Source organism: Heliconius melpomene, chromosome 5 (genome assembly GCF_056956725.1).
Source record: "Heliconius melpomene rosina isolate 202511_hmr_F chromosome 5, ASM5695672v1, whole genome shotgun sequence".
NCBI lineage: Eukaryota > Metazoa > Arthropoda > Insecta > Lepidoptera > Nymphalidae > Heliconius > Heliconius melpomene.
In genome coordinates, this window is record NC_140393.1 from 4,162,475 (window position 1) to 4,186,854 (window position 24,380).

The 24,380-nt window shown below is 31.4% G+C and overlaps 1 protein-coding gene across 3 annotated transcripts in view; it reads left to right on the plus strand.

Moving 5' to 3' along the window:
• for (cGMP-dependent protein kinase for) overlaps positions 1 to 24,380 on the plus strand; it is a 121,481-nt gene that overhangs the window by 62,646 nt on the left and 34,455 nt on the right. For 2 of the 3 annotated variants that reach the window (XM_085185715.1, XM_085185716.1), the window contains exon 3: positions 13,372 to 13,538. In XM_085185715.1, coding sequence (XP_085041841.1) covers positions 13,372 to 13,538 — 167 coding nt within the window. Of the gene's footprint in view, positions 1 to 1,101; positions 1,217 to 10,693; positions 11,227 to 13,371; positions 13,539 to 24,380 lie in introns of those variants that run through there. The other variant, XM_085185717.1, reaches the window with a different exon arrangement.

A 24,380-nucleotide genomic window follows, 5' to 3' on the forward strand; every position in this document is an offset into this window, starting at 1 on the left:
CTAAAATAGCAGCGAGGTCGAACATTAACGGGTAATGTGGATTCAAATCAATAAATACTTATTAAATTATAGTAATTTTCAAAGTTATTAAATACATGTTTTTAATATAGATGGATTTTATGATTTATTTTTATATGTAGATATAAGATCTACATATTTTATATACGATAAATATGATAGGTGGTTGGTTCGATTTCCACTCGAGTAAATATTAACATATTTAATATTTTTATTTCTTCGCTCTGGTGTTGAGGCAAGGCGCGGCGTTGAGATCCGCCACTCATACCACCAGATATATAAGGGATCTGTCGTGGTGCGATGGAACTGTGTCCTAAATGTAAACACGTTTTTAGTAAATTATGTTCTTGAATTTTATGATGAGTCGTTCAAATTAAATATACTATAGAGGTATTGTTGTTACTTAAGTAAACTTTGTTAATTATATTATTATTTTAAAAATATTTTGAATATGAACATTTCTATTGTTTAACCTTGGATCGAAAATAGCCACCAAGAATTCCCGACCTAGGTGTTATCCGTACAACTGAAATCGCTGTAAACATAAATTAAGATAGATTAGGTTTCACTTACATATTCGATGAGTTTTCATTAATTTATTAATTTCATGTTTTATGATCGTTTTTATGAACTATTAAAATAAAAAATAAATAAACCTGATTCACGATGTATTCCGCACACAGCAGGGTAGGCAAAGGGAACCTCGTGTTAAGACACACCGTTCTCGACTTCCTGCCGGATTCTGGAGGCATGGCATGGTCTGAAAAGGAGGCATTTAGTTCTGCCACTCAACACGCAATGCCTCCAGAATTTAGCGGAGAGTTTGTTAAGCTCTCTCCGCCTACCCCTGCTATATTCGAAATACACCGTCAAAGTAAAAAAAACACTATTTTCTAGTTCTTTCTAGAAAGAATAATTGAAGCATTACATACAATAATTACACCCATCTGTCCAAGTTCATTAGACACCATATGAATTAATTTAAGAACCATAATAAGCTTACATACTGACGTCGTCACGTCAGCGCTAGTCAGACCGCGACGCCCGAACTGACATAACGTTGAAAGCGTTATATATATTTTTTTCTTTTTTTTTTCTTACCGGCCAGTGTTGTTTTTTTTTGAAAAAAGTTTTCACAGATCATAAATTTTTTTTTTGGTTGTGTTTCATCGTGTGGAATTTTCGAGTTTTTTTTTTGGTTTGATAATTGTGTTTTTTTTTGTTTAATTCCGTTGAAGCTGTCACCGCATTTTTTTTTATATTTAAATTAAAATCTTTACAGTTATAATTAAAAACTGTGTATAGAGTTATATTATTGCATTAATAATATCGTACTTGAGTGGAGAGCAAATTGTACTTAGAATAAAATATATTGCACATTATTTTGCAATTGCACATTTTCTAAGTCTAGAGCAAAAAAACTTTTATACGATACAACGGAAGTATTATGGCGTGACATTTTTTTTATTGAACTGCATTTTTCATTTTATTATTGAAAATACTTATTGTCTTTAGTCAATGTTGCAAAAAAATAACTAAATACAAATATTCTCTATTTTTAACCAAACAATTGGTCATCTCAAAACCGGCTTTTAATAATCTATGACAAAAAACTAATTCATAGCAAAAAATGCTATTATCATTATTTATTATTATAATAACAAGTTCTTCTACTTATATTTATTTTTAGAAATCATAAGTACTTGAGACAGTGTCACTTGTGTGTGAAATGATTATGTTTTATTATTGTTCATAGAAAAACTTAATTTAAGTATGTAGTTAAAGATATAATAGGATATAATGAGGCCAGTCATGGCGCAGTACTGCAAACTATAAACCCGACAGGTTGTGAGTTCGATTCCTACTAGAGCAAAACGAAATATTTAATATTTTAATTTCTTTTTCTGGTGTAGATGTAAAGCGCGGCCTTGGGGCCGTCGCCTTCAGAATTTGTCAGAATGCGGGGAGTATCTTAACACTAGACTTATGCTTACCCTGGTACATGCGGGATACAGCGTGAAAGTGAAAAAAAAAAACTAACAAATAGATACCCATTATTGGATTCAATTCATTCGTGTGCAATGAAGTTTTCATTAATAAGATTAAACTATTTCTTCTGTTTGAATAAACGACCTTTTATGGTATCATCACATGTTAGTATTAAATTTAAATTCGCTTAGTGGATTGAAAATAGTATCCATATATTTTAAAATTCCGCTACTTTAAAATGTTCCCAGTCGTCCACTTCCTCAAAGGCAGCCAAATAGTGCTTGTATTTCTTCAGGGACAGAGTACCCTCTTCCTTACCCAACCGGTGTCGCTGTAAAAGCCAATACAGCTAACAGCATTAACCTCAAAATCGAAATAAAAAAAAAACGTTAAAATGTTCATGTTTTCTTAATATTATTTTTCATTTCTAAGTGTAAAATAACACTTTAAAAATCGAAAAAATGGTATCCATATTTTTCCTCAACTATTAACAAATATGGCCAAGAAACCAAGTGACAGTGTCCAAGTATAAATAGATTGTCAACATGGCCAAGTATCCCAGCATGGTTCATACTATGCTCCATGAATTGTAAGTACAGATTTATCCGATACGCACCGTCGACTTCCGATAACATCGATTTTAACCTTGTCTAACTTCCGGATAGCCGTTCTTATTCAATTTCTATATATTTTCTTTATATTTATATATCCAGTCATGGCGCAGGGCCACAAAGTGGGATTGTAAACGCGACTGGTGGTGGGTTCCATCCCCATTAGAAGTAATTAAATATTTATTTAATATAAATTCGCTCTAGTATCTAGGCAAAGGACGTGAGTTTCACCATTCAACACGAAATGCCTCCAGTATTCAACGGAAAGTGGGGAACGGAGTGTCTTATCACTAGGTGCCCTCGGTTTACCCTGCTGTTGAATTTTTAGTATAAATTAATTATGTATATATTTTTATGATTCATTTCTTAACTGGTTTAAGATAGTATAGAGACCTTGTTAAATGACATTCAGAGTTACACGTACAGATACGCGGTATTTTTTAATTATTTTTCAGTATTTGTGGAATTTTGTCTGTGTTGTTGTTACAAAATATCACGTTAACAGGAAAATTATATATATTTTTTTTTCAATATAGTTATTTATAAAAAAAATTATAGTGTTATTTCAGTTTAGTTAATGTCATATTTCTAGTTCAATTTATTAGGTATTTTATATGATAAAATCTTTTTAAGTATACGTAAGAAATAAATATGTCCACCAGACCCTGACACAGAACTGGCCTTTTATGTTTCTTTACGGCGTATTTAAATGAAGTCGAGCACAGCCTTATTCAAGAGATGTGATATATACTCGTAGTAATGTAATAACTCGTAGTAAGTAAAAAGTAATTTTTAATTTTAATCATTTTTAACACATTTTCCGTAAATTACGGATAAAATTAAGTAACCTTTTGCTTATTAAACTATTAATAATATTTTCAATATATACCTACCATCTCGTTTTAGAAATTTCTGTTGTTATACACTTTCGAGGTGTTGATAGATATGATAATAATATAAGAAATATAAACAAGCTGATTACTCTTCCTTGGTTTCTTTCATCAGAGCTGAAACTTCCTGTACTGACACTACTGACATTTTACTGTAACTTGAGGATTCAAAATTGCTTGTAATGGCCCAACTGAATGAATTTTGAATTGAATGAATTTTAATTTAAACGATATACTCGTAGGTAACATAACTGCTTAGCTAGTAGTTAGTTATAAAGCAATTTTATTGTTTAATATTTTTTTTAATAAAACTTTTATAAATTTAAAACGTTCAAATGATAAATATATTGTCACTTATATGTAGATATAGATATAAATATAATATTCTTTATTTTACTCTTAAATATTCACATAAGATGACGAATAGCAATTTGCGGTCTTTGTACGAGAGCAATTATAAATATAAATCTTTACAATGGAAAAAATTAAAATATCTGTAATCGTTTGATCGTTACATCTAATGGAATTTTGTATAATATGCTAAATGGGAAAAAATATTATACCGTGCAAATAATAAAATGAAGAAGAAAATAAATGTTGTAAAAGTGAAAAATTGTAATATTTCCACTTTAACCTACCCTGCTACATCGGGATAAAGCGTGAAGCTGATAAATTTGATTTAATAATTATTAAACTTTTGTGGTGAGTATTTTTTGAAACAAATATAATCGATACGTAATTAATAGAGTCACACCTACCTATATTATTAATAGAAACACCAGAGTCATCTATCTCTTTGAAATGTATGAAAACTTCAAAAAAGTTTTCCAATGTAACAAAAATAAAGTCGTTAAGCCGCCAGGTTATTTTTCATTTCAGTGACATCAACCTTTCTCTCGGCAGTCACGACAGATGTTACTTTTTTCGTAGATCCATCCGGGTCAAGGTTCGGTGCAAGAGTGACGTCTATTTGCATTTATGAATCCAATTAAAAAGTATTGTTTTTTTTTATAATATTTAAAATATTTAAATTTTAGAAAGAATATCGATTATTATGGTTAAACTAATATTTTTGTTTTTACTTATTTGTTAAAAAAAAAAAAGAGTAAAAAAGTAATAAATCAGTCTGAAGATAAATATAATCTATTTAATGACTTAAGAACTCAACAAAACCGCGACAAATTTAAAAACCCCCTAATATGAAATTCAATATCAATGTCAATACGACGGAACTACGGAAACTTACCCACTGACTCAAGCTGGCAATTGAAAATTTCCACGTGGAAAAGTTAATATAGTTAGTTCTACTCCTTTTTAAATATCTTCATACCAAATAGAGGTTTTATATCACGACTTGTTATCCTTTTTATTTCAAAATTCTAAGAATAGAATAAAACGGAGTGACATGCCACTAGTCAAAATATTTATGTCACTAGCAAAAAATTCGTGAAGATATGTGTTCCTCCATTTTGTCTCTTCTTATACTGAATTAATATAACCAAATTCACATATGTAAAATACCAACGATATATATTTATACTTATTTACATATAAGTTATTTAAAGAAATTACTCATGTTTAATTGCGAGCGCCCTAATTTTTTATATTTAATTTGAATACAATATCTTTAGCGTACATTAACATTCGCCCTCTACTTTATGTATGTATGCAACATGACCTACATATCGATATGTAAAGTAAATTTAATTTAAAATACAATTTTTGGTTTTCATTTCTTTATTATTTTAACTTCACGCTCTATCCCACACAAAGCAAAGCATAGTGATCCTGGGAATCTAGTGTTCAATCATTCCGTTTATTGAGACACTTCTTTTCTCCACTTTCAGCCGAGTTCTCGAGGCATTGCCTAATGAGTGGCGGAACTCTATGTCGCTCTTTGCCTGGTTATCGCAGCGAGAAAATGAAAGTATTACTAATACAATATTCCATTTCCTCGAGCGGAAACTTCTCGTTTTCATAGAATTAGGGAAAATTTCAATTTATTCCATTTTTGGCTTAATAACAAATCTTTTCTGTTTCAATTCTTATCGTTGCCAATCTTCTTCTAGATATATGTTTGCTTCATCTCACTACTAGTTTACGGGTTGAAGTAAAAATTTCATACTCATAAGAGCCTGTATTTATTTGATCATTTTTTAAATTTTCTTTCGGTAGAGCGTTTTCTCTTACATATTATAAACATAATAAAAAACATTTTGTGTTCTTCTCTAATTTATTTTTGAGTTTGTATGTACATATATTGTATTGTCCAAAATATTAGGTAGCTAAACTTTTAGTACGATAATTGAATTATCTGAGATGTAAAGTAATGTTAATTGACTAGATGAAAACTACATTCATATACATGCCTCTTCGTTTAAACTAACAAGTTAAGTTAATACAAAAAAACTTGGCGGAAAAATATTATTTTCTTCATATTTTTATGCCGTATGATGAGACCGTCGTGGTCGTGGAGTCGTGGAGATGTTTGTTCGATCTCTACTCGAAGGAATGAATTATTATCTATACTAATATAATAAAGCGGAAGAGTTTGTTTGTTTGTTTGTTTGTTTGTTTGTTTGTTTGTTTGTTTGTTTGTTTGTTTGTTTGAACGCTAAGATCTCTGGATCTACTGGATCGATTTACTTTGTTTTTGTTTTGTATGAAAGCTGCATTCTTCAGAAGTGCTATAGGCTATATAACATTACATTACACATATATACTAATAAATTAAAATACTTTCTAATTTGACATGCAATTTATTCTGCCATGTTAATAACAACCGTCGTCGCTACGCGACCGCGTTCGTTACCGCGTCATTCTGATATTCATCCTTATGAAAATAAATATAATAGTCACTTTTATTAGCATTTCATCTAGATTGAAATTATATTTCTATAGGAATTATATTCTTATATTTCAAGCAGGCGTAGCCGCGTCCGGGTCCGCTAGTTAATTAATAAAATTACTATAAATTTAATTTTTCGCTCTAGCACCAAGTCAAAAGCCCAATGTTGAGTTGAGCCACTCAACACGCCATTCCTCGAAAAATTCGGCGGAAAGTGGGGAAAGGGGTATCTTAGCATTAGGTTCCCTCATACCGTGCTGTATGCGGGATACATTTAAAATGATTACTTTATTGCGGTCCACTGCACCAACCTGACATATTTATAACATAATAAAAGGATTTTATTTAAAATTGGCAGGTAGCGGGATTAGAACCAGCCAATTCTGGAAACCGTCCAAGGCAAACAAAAAGCGCGGGTTCAAATCCCGTTACGTTTCAATTCTCATACATTCCCTAAATAAATATTTTTCTTTTGTAAGTATACGGATTAGCAACTTTTAAAATTTTTAGGATGTATATAGAATATAGTTATGAGAGAAAAAAAATATATTTTTTAGACTCTAGTTTTAAGTAACAAAAATAGCACTAGCAATTTAATTACAAAAATCTTCAAATGACCTCACAACCTTGAAAATAATCCTCCACTAAAATTCTCTGCCTAATTTTCTACATAAATATTTGCGCACATGTTTTTACACATGTTGAAATACTAAACAAACATGTATATTGTACAAAATTCAGACAATTTCTAAGATGCAGTTAACATCGAATGTTTAATTTATAAATGTAAACAATTTCGTTAGATACTTTCAATCAGTTTTTCCTTGGTGTGCTTTTTTTATAATTTCAAGGAAAAAGTCTACATTAGAGCAATGATGATATCTTTTTAAAGTTTATCTAAATATTTATAATTATCTTAATGTGTATAAAGAAATCTTTTCTTGTAAAAATTTTGGGAGCCCAGGCTTCCGTTTTTTCGTTTTGAGATATGGAACCCTAGAAATCTTCTAAATTATTCTAACCAGTATTTTTTAAAATGTATGTATATACAATAGTACCTTATACATATAGTTGCAAAACAAATTTGACAGCATCGTCTCAAAAGCGTATATCCCACGTAATCTTCTAAAGAATTGTATGTAAATCAATACATATATTATAATTGTGGCTTACGTAAGTCTCCCTAATGGTGTTTCGCTATACAGATAACACTTATATACTATAAATATTAAACTGTCACGCTAACGGGCTTAACGTGTTCCGTGACGTCATATGCAAAGAAGATTATCTATCCACCTTTCAGATTAAATCTGGTTAACTGGATGTCATAATATGCGAAACAAAGCCAGCTAAACTGCACGTGCTTTGCGAATCGTGTTCGTTTTGACCGTGGTTTAATGACGAATAGTTTAAATAAATTTTAATCTTTTAAACTCAGAGAGAGACCAGTCGTGGCGCAGTGGCCCACAGTGTAACTGTGCAGGACTGATAGTGAGTTCGAACACCACTTGATGAAATTAAATATTTATTTACATTTCCATTTTCTCGCTCTGGTGTCGAGGTAAACACGCAATGCCACCAGAATTCGGCGTGGGGACGTTTTTGGGGTGTCTTAACACTAGGTTCCCTCTGTCTACTCTGCTGTGTGCGGGATACAGCGTGAAGCAATTTTTTTTTTAAATTTTTTTTCATGCAAAGCTTATATTTTATTTCTTTTTAAAAGCTTTTCACGTATTGCGATTTTTATCTAAGACTAAGATGTCTTCGAGCACTTCATGTAATTGATCATTTCTATTTATAGATTCGAGTTTTGTTCAAACCAGTTAGATTTTTTATCGTTAATTTAATGTTACTTCTATATCGCTAGTGTCTAAACAAAAAATATAACCACATCGCTTTATTTAAAGTTTTTATTAGGTATCTAAAAATTATTTAGGCATCGAAAAAAGTCATATTCACTCTTTCTTTCTCAATGAGATTAATTAAAACATAACAAAATAGAGTTAGGAGGATAGTATCATTAGATCTATTCTTAACATATTTTGAATTAGTATTTTTAGGGGCCGTCGGTTCGATCCCCACTCGAGGAAGTGAAATATTTATTTACGTTTATATTTCCATTTCTTCGCTCTGGTGCCGAGGCAAAGCGCGGCGTGAATTCTGCCACTCAACACGTAATGCTTTGAAAAATTCAGCGGAAACTGCAAAACGGAATCTTCGGAACACTAGGTTCCCTCTGCCTATTTTCAGTTAGTACTTTTTATAGTTCATGCTAACAAAAATAGAGTTCTATTCACAATATTTGCTGTACCAATTATGATTGTGCTTTAGATCTTTGTCTTATATTACAAATCAGTTAAATGACCACAGTGGCAGTGTTAATAAATATTTACAATATTTGTATTACATAATTGGTATTAAGAAACGCCGTCGATTTGCATGTCAGTTTATATTTATTGATCTTGTATGGTAGGTGTATATCATAGTAGAATTCTTCTTCTTCTTCTTTTTTATATTATATTTCTTTTGCTTATCTTTTCTTAAATAATCGGACAAGTTCAGGGTATTTACTATCTAAAGATAGACTCTATGAAGCTGCGTAAACAATCAACAAGCAATGCTCCCAGAATTCGGCGAAGAGTGTGAGGCGGAGTGTCTTAACACTAGATTACCTCTCCTTTGGCTAGTGTTGGGTAACTCTAGGCTTCATGCGGAATAAATTATAAAGCTATAATTTTTATTATTTCAATTGTATACCTTTGTAGGTATAAAATTACTTCTGTAATTTTGAAATTCTCTAACCATGCGCATTTGTTTTATGGCTCCTTTATAATAATTTAAATAAAAGAAGAAGATTATCAGAAAAAAAATACGAAGGTCGTAGTATATTTTTTTAATATTAAACATACAATTTTCATGTTAGTAGGTTGGTGATTGGCATCCGATAATCCCGATAATCTTATCTACGTATCGACAATTTAAGTAATAAGATCTATAAATAACTAGGGGAATTAGATTAAATTAAAGTGTCAAAAGGTATTTCCGCGTCATGTTTTTTTAACTTCACGCTCTATCACGCATTTAGCAGGGTAGACAGAGTGCTAAGACACTCCGTTCGATATTTTCCGCCGAATTCTGAAAGCATTGGGCGTTAAGTAGTGGAAATAAATGCCGCACTTTGCCTCCACACTAGAGGGAAGAATTGATAATATTGAATATTTAATTTTCACTAGTGGGAATCGAACATACACTCGTCGCACGATACCTACACTGTTTAAGATAGATCAAAATCTAATTTACGTTTTTGCAGAGAGAAATTAATGTTAAGATGCTTCATGGTCTATTTTTCATTAATTATAACGAATAAAATTAATTAAATATAATTTTCGGTAATTAATGTAGAAGCTTATAAGAAAGGAATTTCATGATTTTCTTTACTTAAGAAAGTAGGACGTTCCGTTCCGTTACGGCGGCGCTCAACACCGCTTTTTCTTGTTACCAAAATCAACTATTTTACTTAAAAGGAATTATACCAATCAGAGATTTATATTTCTTCTTATCATTATTAAATATTAATTAAACAAGGCTGTAACTAATGAATGTAACACGAACTGATTTATTATCATTATTTCATAATCTCAAGCACATGTGTTCCAAATAATTTCATTAATCATTATTCTTGTACTGGCCTTAAGGCTTAGCTTTGAAAGGTATAATTATATTTATTACACTCGATATATTGACCTTACGCTTGTTAAAGCCACCTACACTTAGAATCAACTTGTGTAATATATATCAAACAAGTTTTTTTTGTGATGACATGATTAAGTTTGTTTTTTTTTTAGTTTCACGCTTTATCTCGCTGTTAGCGGGGTAGCCAGAAGAAAAATAGCGCATTCCGTTCTGGCGTTGTGTTGGCGTAACTCAACACCACGCTTTTCCCTTGTTATCAGAGCGAAGAAATGAAAATATTAATAAATAAATAATTCATTCCCCCGAATGGGGTTCGAACCCACAACCAGTCGCGTTTAAAGTCACGCACTTGTGCTCCTGCGCCTCGAGAAGAATTATTACTATTTGTATTTGAATTGAATGTAAAAAAAAAAGGAAAAAAATAGATACTAATGTACTGCTCTATACATTTTTGTAACTTATATTATTAAAGACATACATTTTAATATAGTACTGAAAAATATTTAAAAAAAAATATCTCCAATATATTTGCCTACCGAGACTAAGCTTTTCACGATATTATATCTAGTCTTATCGGTGATACAGCTGATAACGGAATTAACTACGTTAAAAGCAATTTATAACCACTTCTATTCTATAAACAGTTACTTTAAACAGCATATGTGAAATATGAAAGAAAACAGACTATTTTGGTCGATTAAATCAGTATTAATTTGATAAGGTGATAGTGATAAGTGTTAGAAAAACTAAAATATAGAAAAATGGCGCAAACACACACAACCCAATGTAAAATAGATCATTATTATAAGTTAGAAAAGAAATATATGGAGATGAAAAGACTTATACTTGAGAAAACAGAAGAATTGAAAAGAAGAGACAAAATAATAGCGTTACTTGAAAATGAAATCGATGATAAAGATGCTACTATACGATATTTGAAAAATGAAATCGATAAATACAGGCAGGTCGTTAAACCTTTGACGCGACAGATGCTGGATATTCAAAGGAATGGAATGGATTTGGAGGAAGAAAGGGCAAAGACACCAGGAATTGAGAACACGAGGATACTGCCTCTGGGTGAACCAAGACTTAAAAGGACAGCGATATCAGCAGAACCCTTGTCTTCTCTGTCACAGGATAACGAAATGAAATTAGTCAAAATACCCAAAACACACAAGTAAGTTGGTTTGTGCGTTGTTTTTAAAATTGTGTAAATCATGTTAAAATATTTTATAATTCTTTATTTACTTATTGAAAATAATTACCTTTCATACTTACTTAACATCTAATTCAAATTCATTAATACTTTTTAGGCCACTGCTAGTAACATAAATAAATTATAATAATGTATGGCTTATATAAGAATGTATGGCTTAGTGGTCAGAGCGCTTGAACGGTTTCCAAGAGGCGCGGATTCAAATCCTTCTAAGTTCAAAATTTTATACGTTTCTAAAAAAAATACTTTTCTCCTAGGTGTGGAATAATACTTTAAAAATGTTAAAAATAGAATCCGCCATCGGTTTAGTAATTATTAACTAATCAAATTAATTTACACACATTATTTTCAATATTTTCATTTGCATAAAAATAATTAAATATATCAACACTAGTCCCCAAATAATTAAAAAAACCAGTTCTAAAACTGCCATGACGATAACAGTATGTCGATAATAAGGTAGCTGGTTGCCATCAATCAATATCTATGATTGAATTTCTTTTGCTCGTGCCACCGAGGTCGACGTGTCTACTGCATTCATATATACGAGTACGTAGACTTTACAGTCCATACTACCATATATTCTGCATTTGGTATAATTACAAAGTTTATGATTGGCCTCGCCCATAGCTGATGCAGTAGAGTTCTCATTCAATATTTATGGTGGCAGTGACTAATGGGTAATGTGACCAGATGTTCGGTTTTGGATGGGATCGTCCCGTTTTTTGGTTGTCCCCGCAGATGCACTGGTATTGGGACGTAGAAATGTCTTGGAGAAACTAGTGTGGCCGCGTCGTTTAACGCGTGCCCATGCGTGTTGTTAAAGAAATGGAATAATTTACTAAAAATAAAAAGCGTTTTAAATTTTATTACAATACTTTTAAAAAAATAATGAAATTGCTAATTAAAAATATTAAAAAAATCTATGTCTTGTTTTGAGTTGCATAAAGAATGATTACGTTACTATTGTCTTACGATTTTTCAGTCTTAGTTTATTATAAGAAGTTTATTTTATTATTTTTTTTTAGTACTTTGATTGGCTTTAAATTTTGTATTATTATGGAATTCCGTAAATAAGATATATTTTTGTAAGACAGAGAGAAGGTATATATTAAAATAGTAATATAAAAACTAAATAAGAATCTCTAGCTTTAGTCACTAAAAAGAAGTAATTATGACAATAAAATTATTTTTTTAAAGTATTATAACATAAATATTTTTAGATAAGTTGATGTTTACGTTTTAACGTCCCTCTCAATAATAGTTATGACATCAATTTAAAGTAATAGAAAGGTTATTATCATTAAACTCCATTAGAATAGCACAGCCTTGCCTGGAACTTTGAACGGTGTACAGTATAAATATATAATTTATTGTTTTATTAGACATTTGTTAGAGGCCCTGCCTTTTTTAGTTAGATATACGTAAATAGTATAAATTAGGTGGTAGTTATAAGGAGGAGAAGAAGAAGAAGAAAACTATTAACTAATTACACTGTTTAAAGGCTAGAGAAAAGAAATTGATTTTCATATATCCTATTATTTTGTCGAGTCACTGTTACACTATTATATTATACTTTATTTATATATTTACTTAATTAATATTCTTAATAGTTATTTATAATAAGAATATAAATATATCAATTATGTTAATATTATACTCTGAAATAAAATAATGCCCCTACATTTTACTAGGGATAAAAAAACCTTTTTTTAATAGATAATAATAATTAAAAACAAAAACAAGGATATTTACAGGAAATATTAAGTATTATTATAAAATAACATAAACAATGATTGATAGTAAGGACAGATGCGGTAATGTATTTTTTTACTATTTAGGAATTAAAAAAAATATTGCATCTAAACCTATACAGTTTGTGTTCAATTCTCATTCGAGGAGTAAATTATTTTCATTTCCTTGTTCTGGTAATAAGACAAACCGCTACATAGAGTTTCTCCACTCCACCCCTCCACGTAAAATGCCTGAAAAAAAGGGGGAAAGGGGTGTCTTAAAAGTAGATTATCTGTTTACCCTGTTACATACGGGATACAAAGTTAAGTTAAAATTTGAAGTGAAAATCTAATAATATGATTTTAATTTCAGATCCCGGGAACTTATAAAGAGTGCTATCCTAGACAACGACTTCATGAAGAACTTGGAAATGACACAGATACGTGAGATCGTGGACTGCATGTATCCAGTCGAGTATGCCGCCGGCAGCCTCATCATCAAGGAGGGCGATGTCGGCAGCATAGTGTATGTTATGGAAGGTAAGTGATTTTTGTTTGTTTGTAAAAGAAAATAAGAAATTGCTTGTAAGACAGTTTGTTTGTATGTGTATTAATAATTGATATTCGCGTTTAGAGAAAGCTTGCGTTATATATAACTTATTTACAAATATTTTACAATTGATAAAATTAATCACGAATATTTTATTTTTACCATTTATTTTGGTGTTGCCAATCCAACGCCATCTAGTATTACAAATTACGAACTATTATTATTATTTTCATTTCTTTATACTGCCATCTATTGGTAAGTAGCGAAAATATATAACAATGAAAGTAGCTTACACGTTTGACGCCAGATGGCACTACTTTCGCATCGAAGTAAACAGACATTAATCGCGTCTTAAAATTTAAATTTGTTACATTTTTTTTAAACTAGGCTTTTTACGCTTTTCAAAAGTTGTTTCTTTTATAGTAAATAAACATAAAGAATACAGTAATGTCTAAAAATAAAAATTATGTATAACAAAATACGTTTAGTGCTATATAAATTGAATTTGTTCCGAAAGTATTTATACGCTTTCTAATTTTTTTCACTTAAAATGACGTAGTAAATGTGCAATAATGCCTATATTCGGATAATCATACGTAGGTTTTTTTTTTTTAAAGATATTTTCTAGCTTGACGCTTCATCCAGCTCGAAGCATGGTAGACAGAGGGAATTTGGGAACCTAGTTTAGTCTAGACGCTCCGTCCCCTTTTCTGAATATTAATATTCCAGTTATCAGAGCGAGGAAATAAAAATATTATTACTTTCTCAAATGGAAATAAAACCCACAACCTATCGCGTTTTCATTCGATAGATTGTGCCCCTGCGCAATAATATGTATTATTTAAAAACCATGTCGAATCTTTTAATTTAACTAGAGAAATAATATTTAAATTAAATTATTAAAAGAAAATGTATTATATAACACGTCTTTAAATATACTCAAATATATATTTCATCAAATTTGATCGACATGATAAGTATGGCTATGTAAACATCGTCTCGTAGGCGACTCCAGTACGGCACAGTAGATACTTTCCCCGGCGAGAAAGCGGAAAAGCAGCCGATGACTTTTCTTGTGAGATGGCATTAGCTTAGGCATTTTTATTAGAAGAAATCTTGAATTGCTATTTTTTATATATATATATATATATATATATATATATATAAAGTGAGTTTGTTTTGGTAACGTATATGAAGGTATTTTCTAATTAGTAGCATATATTCTTTTTAATTTTTATTGCTTAATTTTAATCAATTTTAACTATATTATTCAGAAACTGACTTATTAATAACATGTTCTGCAAAATAAGTTATATATACTTATATTAACTTCACGAAAATAGAAGTGTAGGCAGAGAGTAGAGAGTAGTTAATATTAAAACAATCCGTTCTATATTTTTGCCTACTTAGAAACGAATACTATGCTATGAAAATAATTCCTTCCCCCAAGGTGGAATCGAACCCAACGAAAGCAAAAAACTCGTAAAGTAAACAAAAAGAGAATGGTTTGCTTCTAGGTCTTTCTTCCTACACATATAGTAGATTTAGATTAGATACTCACTCGGAAGTGAAATTCCCATTATCAATTTCCAATGTACTAATTTCCTTTCTAGCTTCACGTCGTATCCAGCGTATAGCAGGGTAAACAGAGAGAACCTGGCAACCCAATATTAAGACACTACGTTCCCACTACCCACTAAAACACTTCCGTTCCCAAATCACTGATGTTCTTTAACATGCAATTACAACTAGCTACCGAATAATAACGGTAAACACTATTTAATTATACCACAGACAAGTAATAAATAACAAAATAATTACATAAGATGTTATTTTTAATAGGAAGTTTAATCAATTTTATATTTATAGATATTTAGAGGTTAATAGATACGTTCCAATTATTAGAAACAAATGACCTTTGCAAAATGATTCGCTTTTGATTCTTAATTTTGAGGTCGAAAATAGTTTTTAAATGTTATAAAGTCTTGATTTTAATTAGATAAAGTAAAAGTACTAAATATTTATTAAAAGTACATTTCGGAGAGTTTGGTTCAAATTTTTTTTATATGTATACTTATTATATATATTTTTAAATTAAGTTAAGAAGCAATGACTTTGAATTTTAAAATATATAAGGTTGTTAGTATTTAATTTAACATGAAACGATTCAAATCTTTTTCCTAATTTGGTATTCCCCCAAGAAAGCTGGAAGAACCTGTTAAGATAAACCTTTTAAATTAATAGAAACTATTAATAAATAATACATTAACATAGATATGACTCAGGTTCACTATTACTGAATTATCTAATGTATGCCCCTTGTGTGTCGATTAACTAGTAATGTTTGTAAATCGCTACTACCATCATCATCATCATCATCATCAACAGCCATCTTTTGTCCACTGCTGGACATAGGCCTTCCCCAATTCTCGCCACCACACTCGATCCTCTTCGGACCCATCTGCTTCCCGCCAACCTCTTTATGTCGTCGGCCCATCTGGCAGGGGGCCGACACTCCGTTACCATTAAGACACTTCCGTTCCCAAATCACCGATTATTTTTTACATGTACCAAGTTTGTATTAATTGCTTGCGAAACTCGATTCGCAATAGATACGTCCCCAGTACCCACGTCAGCCTTGCGGAGTAACCTTGTGGACTTGTTCGACTTTTTGTCTCGTAAGACGTCATTTATACGTATTTATCGTTTGTAAGTATATATGGCCTTAGTGGTTTATTTTAATTTTATAATATCGATATTTTCACATAATATTAAATTTTTCGCAATATATTAACCTTGACTGAAATTATAAATTTTGTTTGTTTTGTTAATCGCCAAATGACTTTATTTCTTCATTTGTATAATATACCTATTGGATATTTAAATATAATGCCAACATTTACATAATTGTTTAAGTTATTTAAATGGTTTTTAATATTAAAGTTGTGCCGACATTAAAATTTTATACAACTGATTTTAATATTAACATACATATATTGTTTCGAAACCGATGCAGAGTGCCTAAACTAAAGAATATTTATTTACTTCTCCTTAAATAGAGTTTCTCTGTCTTTTACTAAAAGAGAAAATGATCGAAATTATCCTTCACTCAACACGCAATTGCCAGAATTCGGCGAAAAATGGGGAACGAAGTGTCTTAACACTAGATTCCCTCTACCTACCAAGCTATGCGGGATACAGCGTGAAGCAACTTTATATATGAATGATAAGTAATTTCTCGTTTTTACTGTCCATATCACCTTCGCTCTACAAAAACATTGAATATTTGAACCCACTATCACCATTACATTAATCTCAGCTAATATATATAATAATAATTTCTCTACTGTACACATATGAATGATTATGAAGTAGGAAGTGAAAGTGTTACCATAGTGTTATTACAGGACCTTATGAGGCGATAGTACGTACCTAGAGTAGGATAGAGGTCAATGACCGCAATTATAATTGCGTTAATTGTACTTAGTTATGAGTTAAATGATTTTAATTTCTTAACTGCTTCTATGTTGTAGCTTTTTCTCTTATTACAATTTCTTTTTTGAGAGCCAAGAAAGAGCTTAACTCTTTCTTGGCTCTCGTAAAAGGTGTAAATAATAATTTTTAAGATTATTTAGTAATAACTATTAAGATTATTTAGTCGTGGCGTAAGGGAACGAGCGTAAGGGAACTCGATAAAACGAGGCAAAGCGTGGCGTTGAGTTCTGCAACTTAACACTTAATTTAGGGTAAAGTGTGGAACAGATATAACTTAATGGGAACGGAGAGTTTCAACATTAGGTATCCAGGTTCCGTCTACCTTGCTATATACGTGAAGTTATCAGTTGAAAATCTGGTTTTTTTTTTAAGTATAGCCTTTATATATATTGATAAGTACATTAAGAATAACAATCCTAATATTTTTTATATTTATAATGAAAGATATATATTTAGGCGTTTGCTTAATTTACTTTGTTTTATTGAACAGTTCCGTCTTGTGTATTCGCTGTCTTATCGAAACCCCAAAACCTATTGACCCAAAGATCACTTATATCTCAAAGTTAAATGCGTTCAAATTAGCATTTGAGTACCTAATATATAAATAAATACATAATTTAATTAATTAATTAAAATAATTTAGGAATATTACTTATATATTTTAATAATCATCATATTAAATTGAAATAACAACAAAATATAGATTTAAAAGTTAATATTTTTTTAAAGACCGTTTACCATAGCAACCGATATGGAGATAGAATTGAGTGAGACAATATTCTTTTCTCCATTCTAAATTTACTCATAGACTTTCTATTATATAACATTCAACTACTTATCTACCAGGATAATAAAAATAATCTAATTTTCTTAAGACTTTGTAAATATGCGTTTTTTTTTATCATATTTTTTTTAACTGACAGTAATAATTATAATAAATTATGTGCTTCTATATTCTTCTATTCTATTATTTCCTCTTCTTCTTGCTAGTCCAAATCGGTCTAGCTGTTTAGTAGGAGTAGGGTGATAAACATACGTGCAGAAGATTTTATATATATTTAAAAGATTTATTATACATATAACACCATGTAAGCAAGATCATAATTTAAGATAATTATATTTACATTAGCGAAGTATTTTTCCTTATGGAGACTGCGATAACAAGATAAAAGTCGATATTTTTACATTATAACATTACATAATAAAGGCCGTCTCTCGACTGTAAATGTAAACTTCCCAAACTGGCAAAAACGAGGCAAAGCGCGGCGTTTAGTTCCGCCAATCAACACGAAACTATACAAGATCAAGAAATATAAATTAACTAGCGACCCTATTGCGGCTTCGCCCGCTTTTACTACTGGATTATTCATATAATGTATGTTTGCAAAGCACTTAAGATAATATGAAAATTAATTAAACCCTAATGCAACCCGCATTTTCGTAGTTTCAATAAGGATTTTCCAATTGTTTTACACAGCAAGGATTTTTTAGTAGGTACCGTAATTTTAAATCTGTGCTACTAATCTTTTCAAGTACTTATTAAAATATATTTAAATTACTATTTTTAGATAGTTAAATGACATTAAATAATACATTCAACTCGAATTATCCAATACCTGCAAACGCATCTAAATCTTCGTTGCTATAAAGGCAGGCGGGTTTTTTTTCGAGCTTGTGGTTAATGCTGAAGGGGGTATTCTGTCCCTGATGAAAAGCAAGCACGACGTGGCTGCCTGTGAGGAAAATTAAATAGAATGCATCGGCCGGGAATCGAACCCGGGCCGCCTGCGTGGCAGGCGAGCATTCTACCACTGAACCACCGATGCGTGTAAGGCAGGCGGGCGCGGCGGGCGCGCTTATATTGCATGGCGAGTGGCGAGCCGTTTCGCAGCAAGGATTTTTTTGGTATTGTAACAACTTCTAAAGTACTTATTAAAATGAAAAACAGTAAAAGACAGTTTTGGTCTACATTAAATGGCCAACGTAACTAATGTACTTATTTATATGCTGAGAGTAAGGGATAAGTGAAACTTGGGTAACATACAGCTCTGATGTGTCAACGGCGGGATGTGTCAACAATTAAATGCGTTTTTCTGTAAAACTATTTGCAATTTCGAAATAGTGTAAAAAGCAAATTTTATCTTCGTTTAACGTAGAAATTTAATAAAGTATTTTAAAGGATAAGGATTAATACCATTATGGAGAAATATGACTCACAATAAAAAATATATTGAAATTATTATTTTTAGACAGAAAAATTATCGGTACACGTTATTCTTAAAAGATATGAATATGCCGTCGCGGACTTTTTTGTAGATCTTATTAAGGGGAACAATACTCCAGTACATTTTTTTCATGTAGTACTTACCATTAAAGCAGCGCATGCGCGAAAGTGTCTCAACGGGTAGGACTTTATACATATTTATCGTATTTATGTTAATTTACATAAGAATGTACAAATAATAAACTATATATAAACCTTCTATGGAAAATACTCGACTTAATGGTGAAAACCGCATTAAAATCCTTTGGGTGGTTTAGAAGAAGAAGAGTTAGAAACAACAGACAGACACGAAAAGCGACTTTGTTTTATAAGATATAGGATGACACATCTTGTTATACTAAGAGTAAGCCATCGATTGACGACTTCCGATTCAAATGAATTAGTACGACTTAAGACATTTGCTTATAGAGCTGATTGAGAAATATGGAGGCATTAGGGGTTTCCTGTCTACAGCTTACATAAAGTTTATAAGTTAAGTAAGAGTTTACTTATTGACAGTAAACGCGAAAGGTGTGGGTTCGATTCCCATTCGGGGGAATGGAATATTTAATATTTTCATTTCCAATTGTCACTCAACACGCAATGCTTCGGAGATTCGGTGGAAAGTGCGTTAGGAGTGCTTTAACACTGGGTTCCCAGGTTCCCTTTGTTTACCCTCTTATGTGCAGAATATAGCATAAAGCTACAAAAAAATTAACTATTTTTAATTCCTTTTCCTTCTCTATACAAGGTTCGTGTCGACAGGCAGTTACAAACCTCATACCTTAGTCTCTAACAGCGGAACACCCAATACTTACATATATCCGGAATTTTTATATGAAACTATTAAAATCAATCAATTATAGTAAAACATATCTATTTAATAGAAATAAATAATTGTTAGTTTTGTTTTTTAATAAAACAAACACACCTACTGTAAACTGATGTTATTATATTTATCATTGGATTTTCCCTTCATACATATTGAGGCCAGTCGTGGCGGAGAAGCACCCGCAACCTGTCATGTTTACATGACACTGCAAAACTAACAGGTTGCAGGTTCGAGGAGGTGAAATTAAAAATATTTTCATATTAGTTCTGCTAACAAGGCAGAGCGCCGGTGAAAAGTAAAAAATGGAAATGTTAGAATGGGTACGGAGTGTCTTAACATTCCCAGGTTCCCTCTGCCTACCTCTCCTATATGTTGAATACAACGTGAAGCAAAAAAAAATAAACTTATTATTTTGTATTTGCTAGTAATGTTCGTTACCTAATTTATAAGATGAAATACGCAATACATATATATTACATACAAAAGATATATAAGATATACTAGTGAATCCGAACGCGCCTACGCCCGCTTGAACTATACGAATATTAATGAAATTATTTTCAACTTTCAATAGAGAGATGCGTTAAGCAAGCTCATTTTGGGTGACGAGATCTAACAACAAACTTTGCAAATCGTTGTTTAGCAACGGTCGCATAGCAACGGTTGTTATTAACATGGCGGAATAAATTGCAATTCAAATTATTAAGTATTTTAATATATTGGTATATATCGATAATATTAAAAATATGAGAAAAAAAAGTATCCTATGTTCATCCCGAGACCCTCAAGTATCTCTATATGAGTATTTTATCACAATTAAATTAGCGGTTTGGCCCTGATTGAGTAAAAGACAGACAGACAGACAGACAGAGTTACTTTCGAATTTATAATATAAGTATGGATAAGTAATATATCTTTCTTAACATCTACCGTTTAATCGTTGATATATCAAATAAATCAGAAGCAGATGGCATGCAATATGAATAATATACTTTTCTTTCTCGCACGGTGTTAATAGCCATATTTAGTTACGGTCCAGTTACGCGAAAACAAAATGTTGGTTAAACAATTTACAACGGTATATGTTTACTATATTATTCATTATTATTTTATAACTTTGCGGAGTTAAGTTCCGTTATTCAACACGCAATGCTTCCAGAATTCGGCAAAAAGTGGGAAACGGGGTCTTAACACCAGGATCTCTGCCTGAAGCTGGAACAAGAAATTGTATTTTATTTGTATTTTTAACTTATATTCCTGAGTAATTCTAATTGTGTTTCAAATATTTAACAATCTATTATTAATACTTTATATTTTTTATTAAATACGAGTATATGAATCAGTAAAGTTAGAATCATTGAATACAAATCAACAGATGGTTTAATATGGTATTATAGAAAGGAACCCTCATAGCGTATCTCATTTTATTGTTCAGTGACGAACGAATTAGGGTAATTCTGTTCTGACATTAGCTTCCACAGCCATGACGTCTTTAGTAATAATAATGTTATAGAATACATCTCTGTTGGATTGTGCGTTTTACTGCAATTTCACTGATAACTTGAATATGTTTTATTATTTGAATCTTTTATCTATATATTGCGTGTTGAGTGGCGGAACTGAACGCCGCGCTTTTCTCTTGAAAGCAGATCAAATAATTAATATTAATAAATTCCTTACCCCGAGAGGGAATCGAACCGTCAACCGTCGCGTTACAGTCACACGCACACGTCCTATAATTAAGAAGATACAAAAACATAGCTTAACTGTTGAATTTAACATTTTAGTTTAGTTAAGTTTAAAATTAACTGTGATTTGTGAAAGTGAAAAGAAGATGCCAGCCTTGACCGCGGCCGCGGTCCGATTTGCGTAGCAAATGAAATGCGAATGGAACTTCTTGATTACCCTTACAACTTTTACTTGAACTTTCATGTCTTATAATATGGATTTTACTATTAGGTGATTTTAATGATATCTTGGAATATATATTATACTTCTGTTATTATAGTATTTTTCTTTTAATTTAAAAATAGTAACTATAAACGTCTTTATCATCATCATCATCATCAGCCTGTCTTCGTCTACCGTTGGACATAAGCCTCTTCAATCGTTCATCAATGAGCTCGATCGTCAGCCAGTCAAATTCTGGAGGCATTGCGTGTTGAGTGGCGGAACGGCCTGGACTCCAGAACGAATAAATGGAAGTATACATTTAAATAAATATTTCATTCCCTCGAGTGGGGATCGAATCCACAACCAGTCGCTTTTACAGTCACATCGGCATATTACGAAAGTTACGCAGAAACTGGAACAAAAATCTAGAATAGAATAGAAACTAGAAAAGACTAGAAAAAAAAATTGAAGAAAAATTATCATACTGATATAATTTCATGTATTTTAATCGAAATTGTCACAAAATTATTATATAAAATTAGTAACTCTTATAAAGTTAAGTTCGTTTACAAAAAAAAACAAGGTACCGCGGTACCCAAATAGGTACCTAATAGTAATTCACTAGTTATTTTGCTAGTAATCTCATCATCACTTCAGACATATTAAAGTTCATAGTTTTCTATTAAAGAGACGTATTTCTTTTTAATTTTTATAATTACAAATCCATTCATCCATCAGCCTTTTTAAGTCCACTGCTGGACATAGACCTCCCCCAATGCTCGCCACTCCTTCCGTTCCTGCGCCCTTTAAATCCAGCGAGTTCCCGCTGTCTTCTTGAGGTCGCGCACCTGGTTGGAGAGCGGCCTGTACTCTTTTTGCCGAGACGTGGTCGCCATTCGAGGACCTTTCTTTCACATCTAATTACCAATAGTATTTCTTAATTATTTTATTTAATTTTGTTTCTTTTCTTTAGTTAAGCTTCGTTATTTTTCTTTAGTTCTTTATCTAGTTAACTTCTTGCGTGCTCTTATATTTATCTGCTTTACGTAAGCATCTATCTATGTAACATACGCTTTAAATGAGAAGAAAATAGTAAAGAAAATTAACTCTATTATAAATATAATATGTTATATAATACATTATATACGAAACAACGTTTTATAAAGTACTAATTTATATTATGGCACGTTACAACTTCCTTATATCGGGGCAGGTATACGACCGTCAATAGATATTGCATAAAATGGTCGATTGCTTATAATAATCCATTTTCATTTTTAATAATTTAATAATTATTAAAGAAGCTGTCGTGGCATAGGGGCACAAGGGTGTGAATTAACGCGACAGTTGTCGGTTCGATCCCCATTCGAGGGAATGAATTATTATTAATTAATATTTTTATTTCTTCGATCTGGCATCAAGGCAAAAGTTCGGCGAAAAGTGGAGAACAGAGTGTCTTAACTATTCTCTCTCTACCTACCCTGCCGTGTGCCGGATGATGAGCATGGAGCTGATAAAATACTTATTATAAATTGTTATTATTAAATTTGTACGTACGATTAATTTAGAATGTCTAATTTGTTGACTATAAGATTGCTATATTGTTTATAAAAGCCTATTTAGAAAAAGTAATATAAGAACATATCTTCATATCAGAAGATATGTAAAAATAACTCTGAACTTGATACCATCGATATCTATTTATATAAATCGTACAGACAATTGTTGACATCTGTGAAATTAATTATTTTTCATATAATTACACGAAATAATTTTATTTAACAAATAGATATATTCCATTCTCTCCTTCACAAAGCCACCCAATATTCCTTTTTGTAAAATATATTCAAATGTAGTAAATATATTCATATGTAAAAAGTAATTGGCTGGACTATTTTCAGCCCTCTTATAAAGTACCTCAACAACCCTACAGTACCACAACGCTCTACAATTAATACCACCTGCACATACCTTGTGAAAATGTTCCCAGAACTTCCCGTGTTCTTCCCTTCCCGTGGACTTCCCGTGGACTTCCCGTGGACTTCCCTTCCCGTGGACTTACTGAGTCCACGTTCAGCTTCACGCTGTATCCCACACACAGCAGGGTAGGCAGAGGGAACCTAGTGTTAAGATACTCCGTTCCCCAATTTCTGCCGAATTCTCGAGGCATGGTGTGTTGAGTGGCAGAACACTCATATGTTTAATTTCCGCTTTAGAAAAGTAATTCTGTTTTTATGTTAGGTCTTCAATACTACTATACTATAATACTAGTTTTATTTTCATTCTATACTTTCGATTTCGTTTCTACTATTATCCAGATTATTCTGTAGCTTACGCAACTAAGATCGT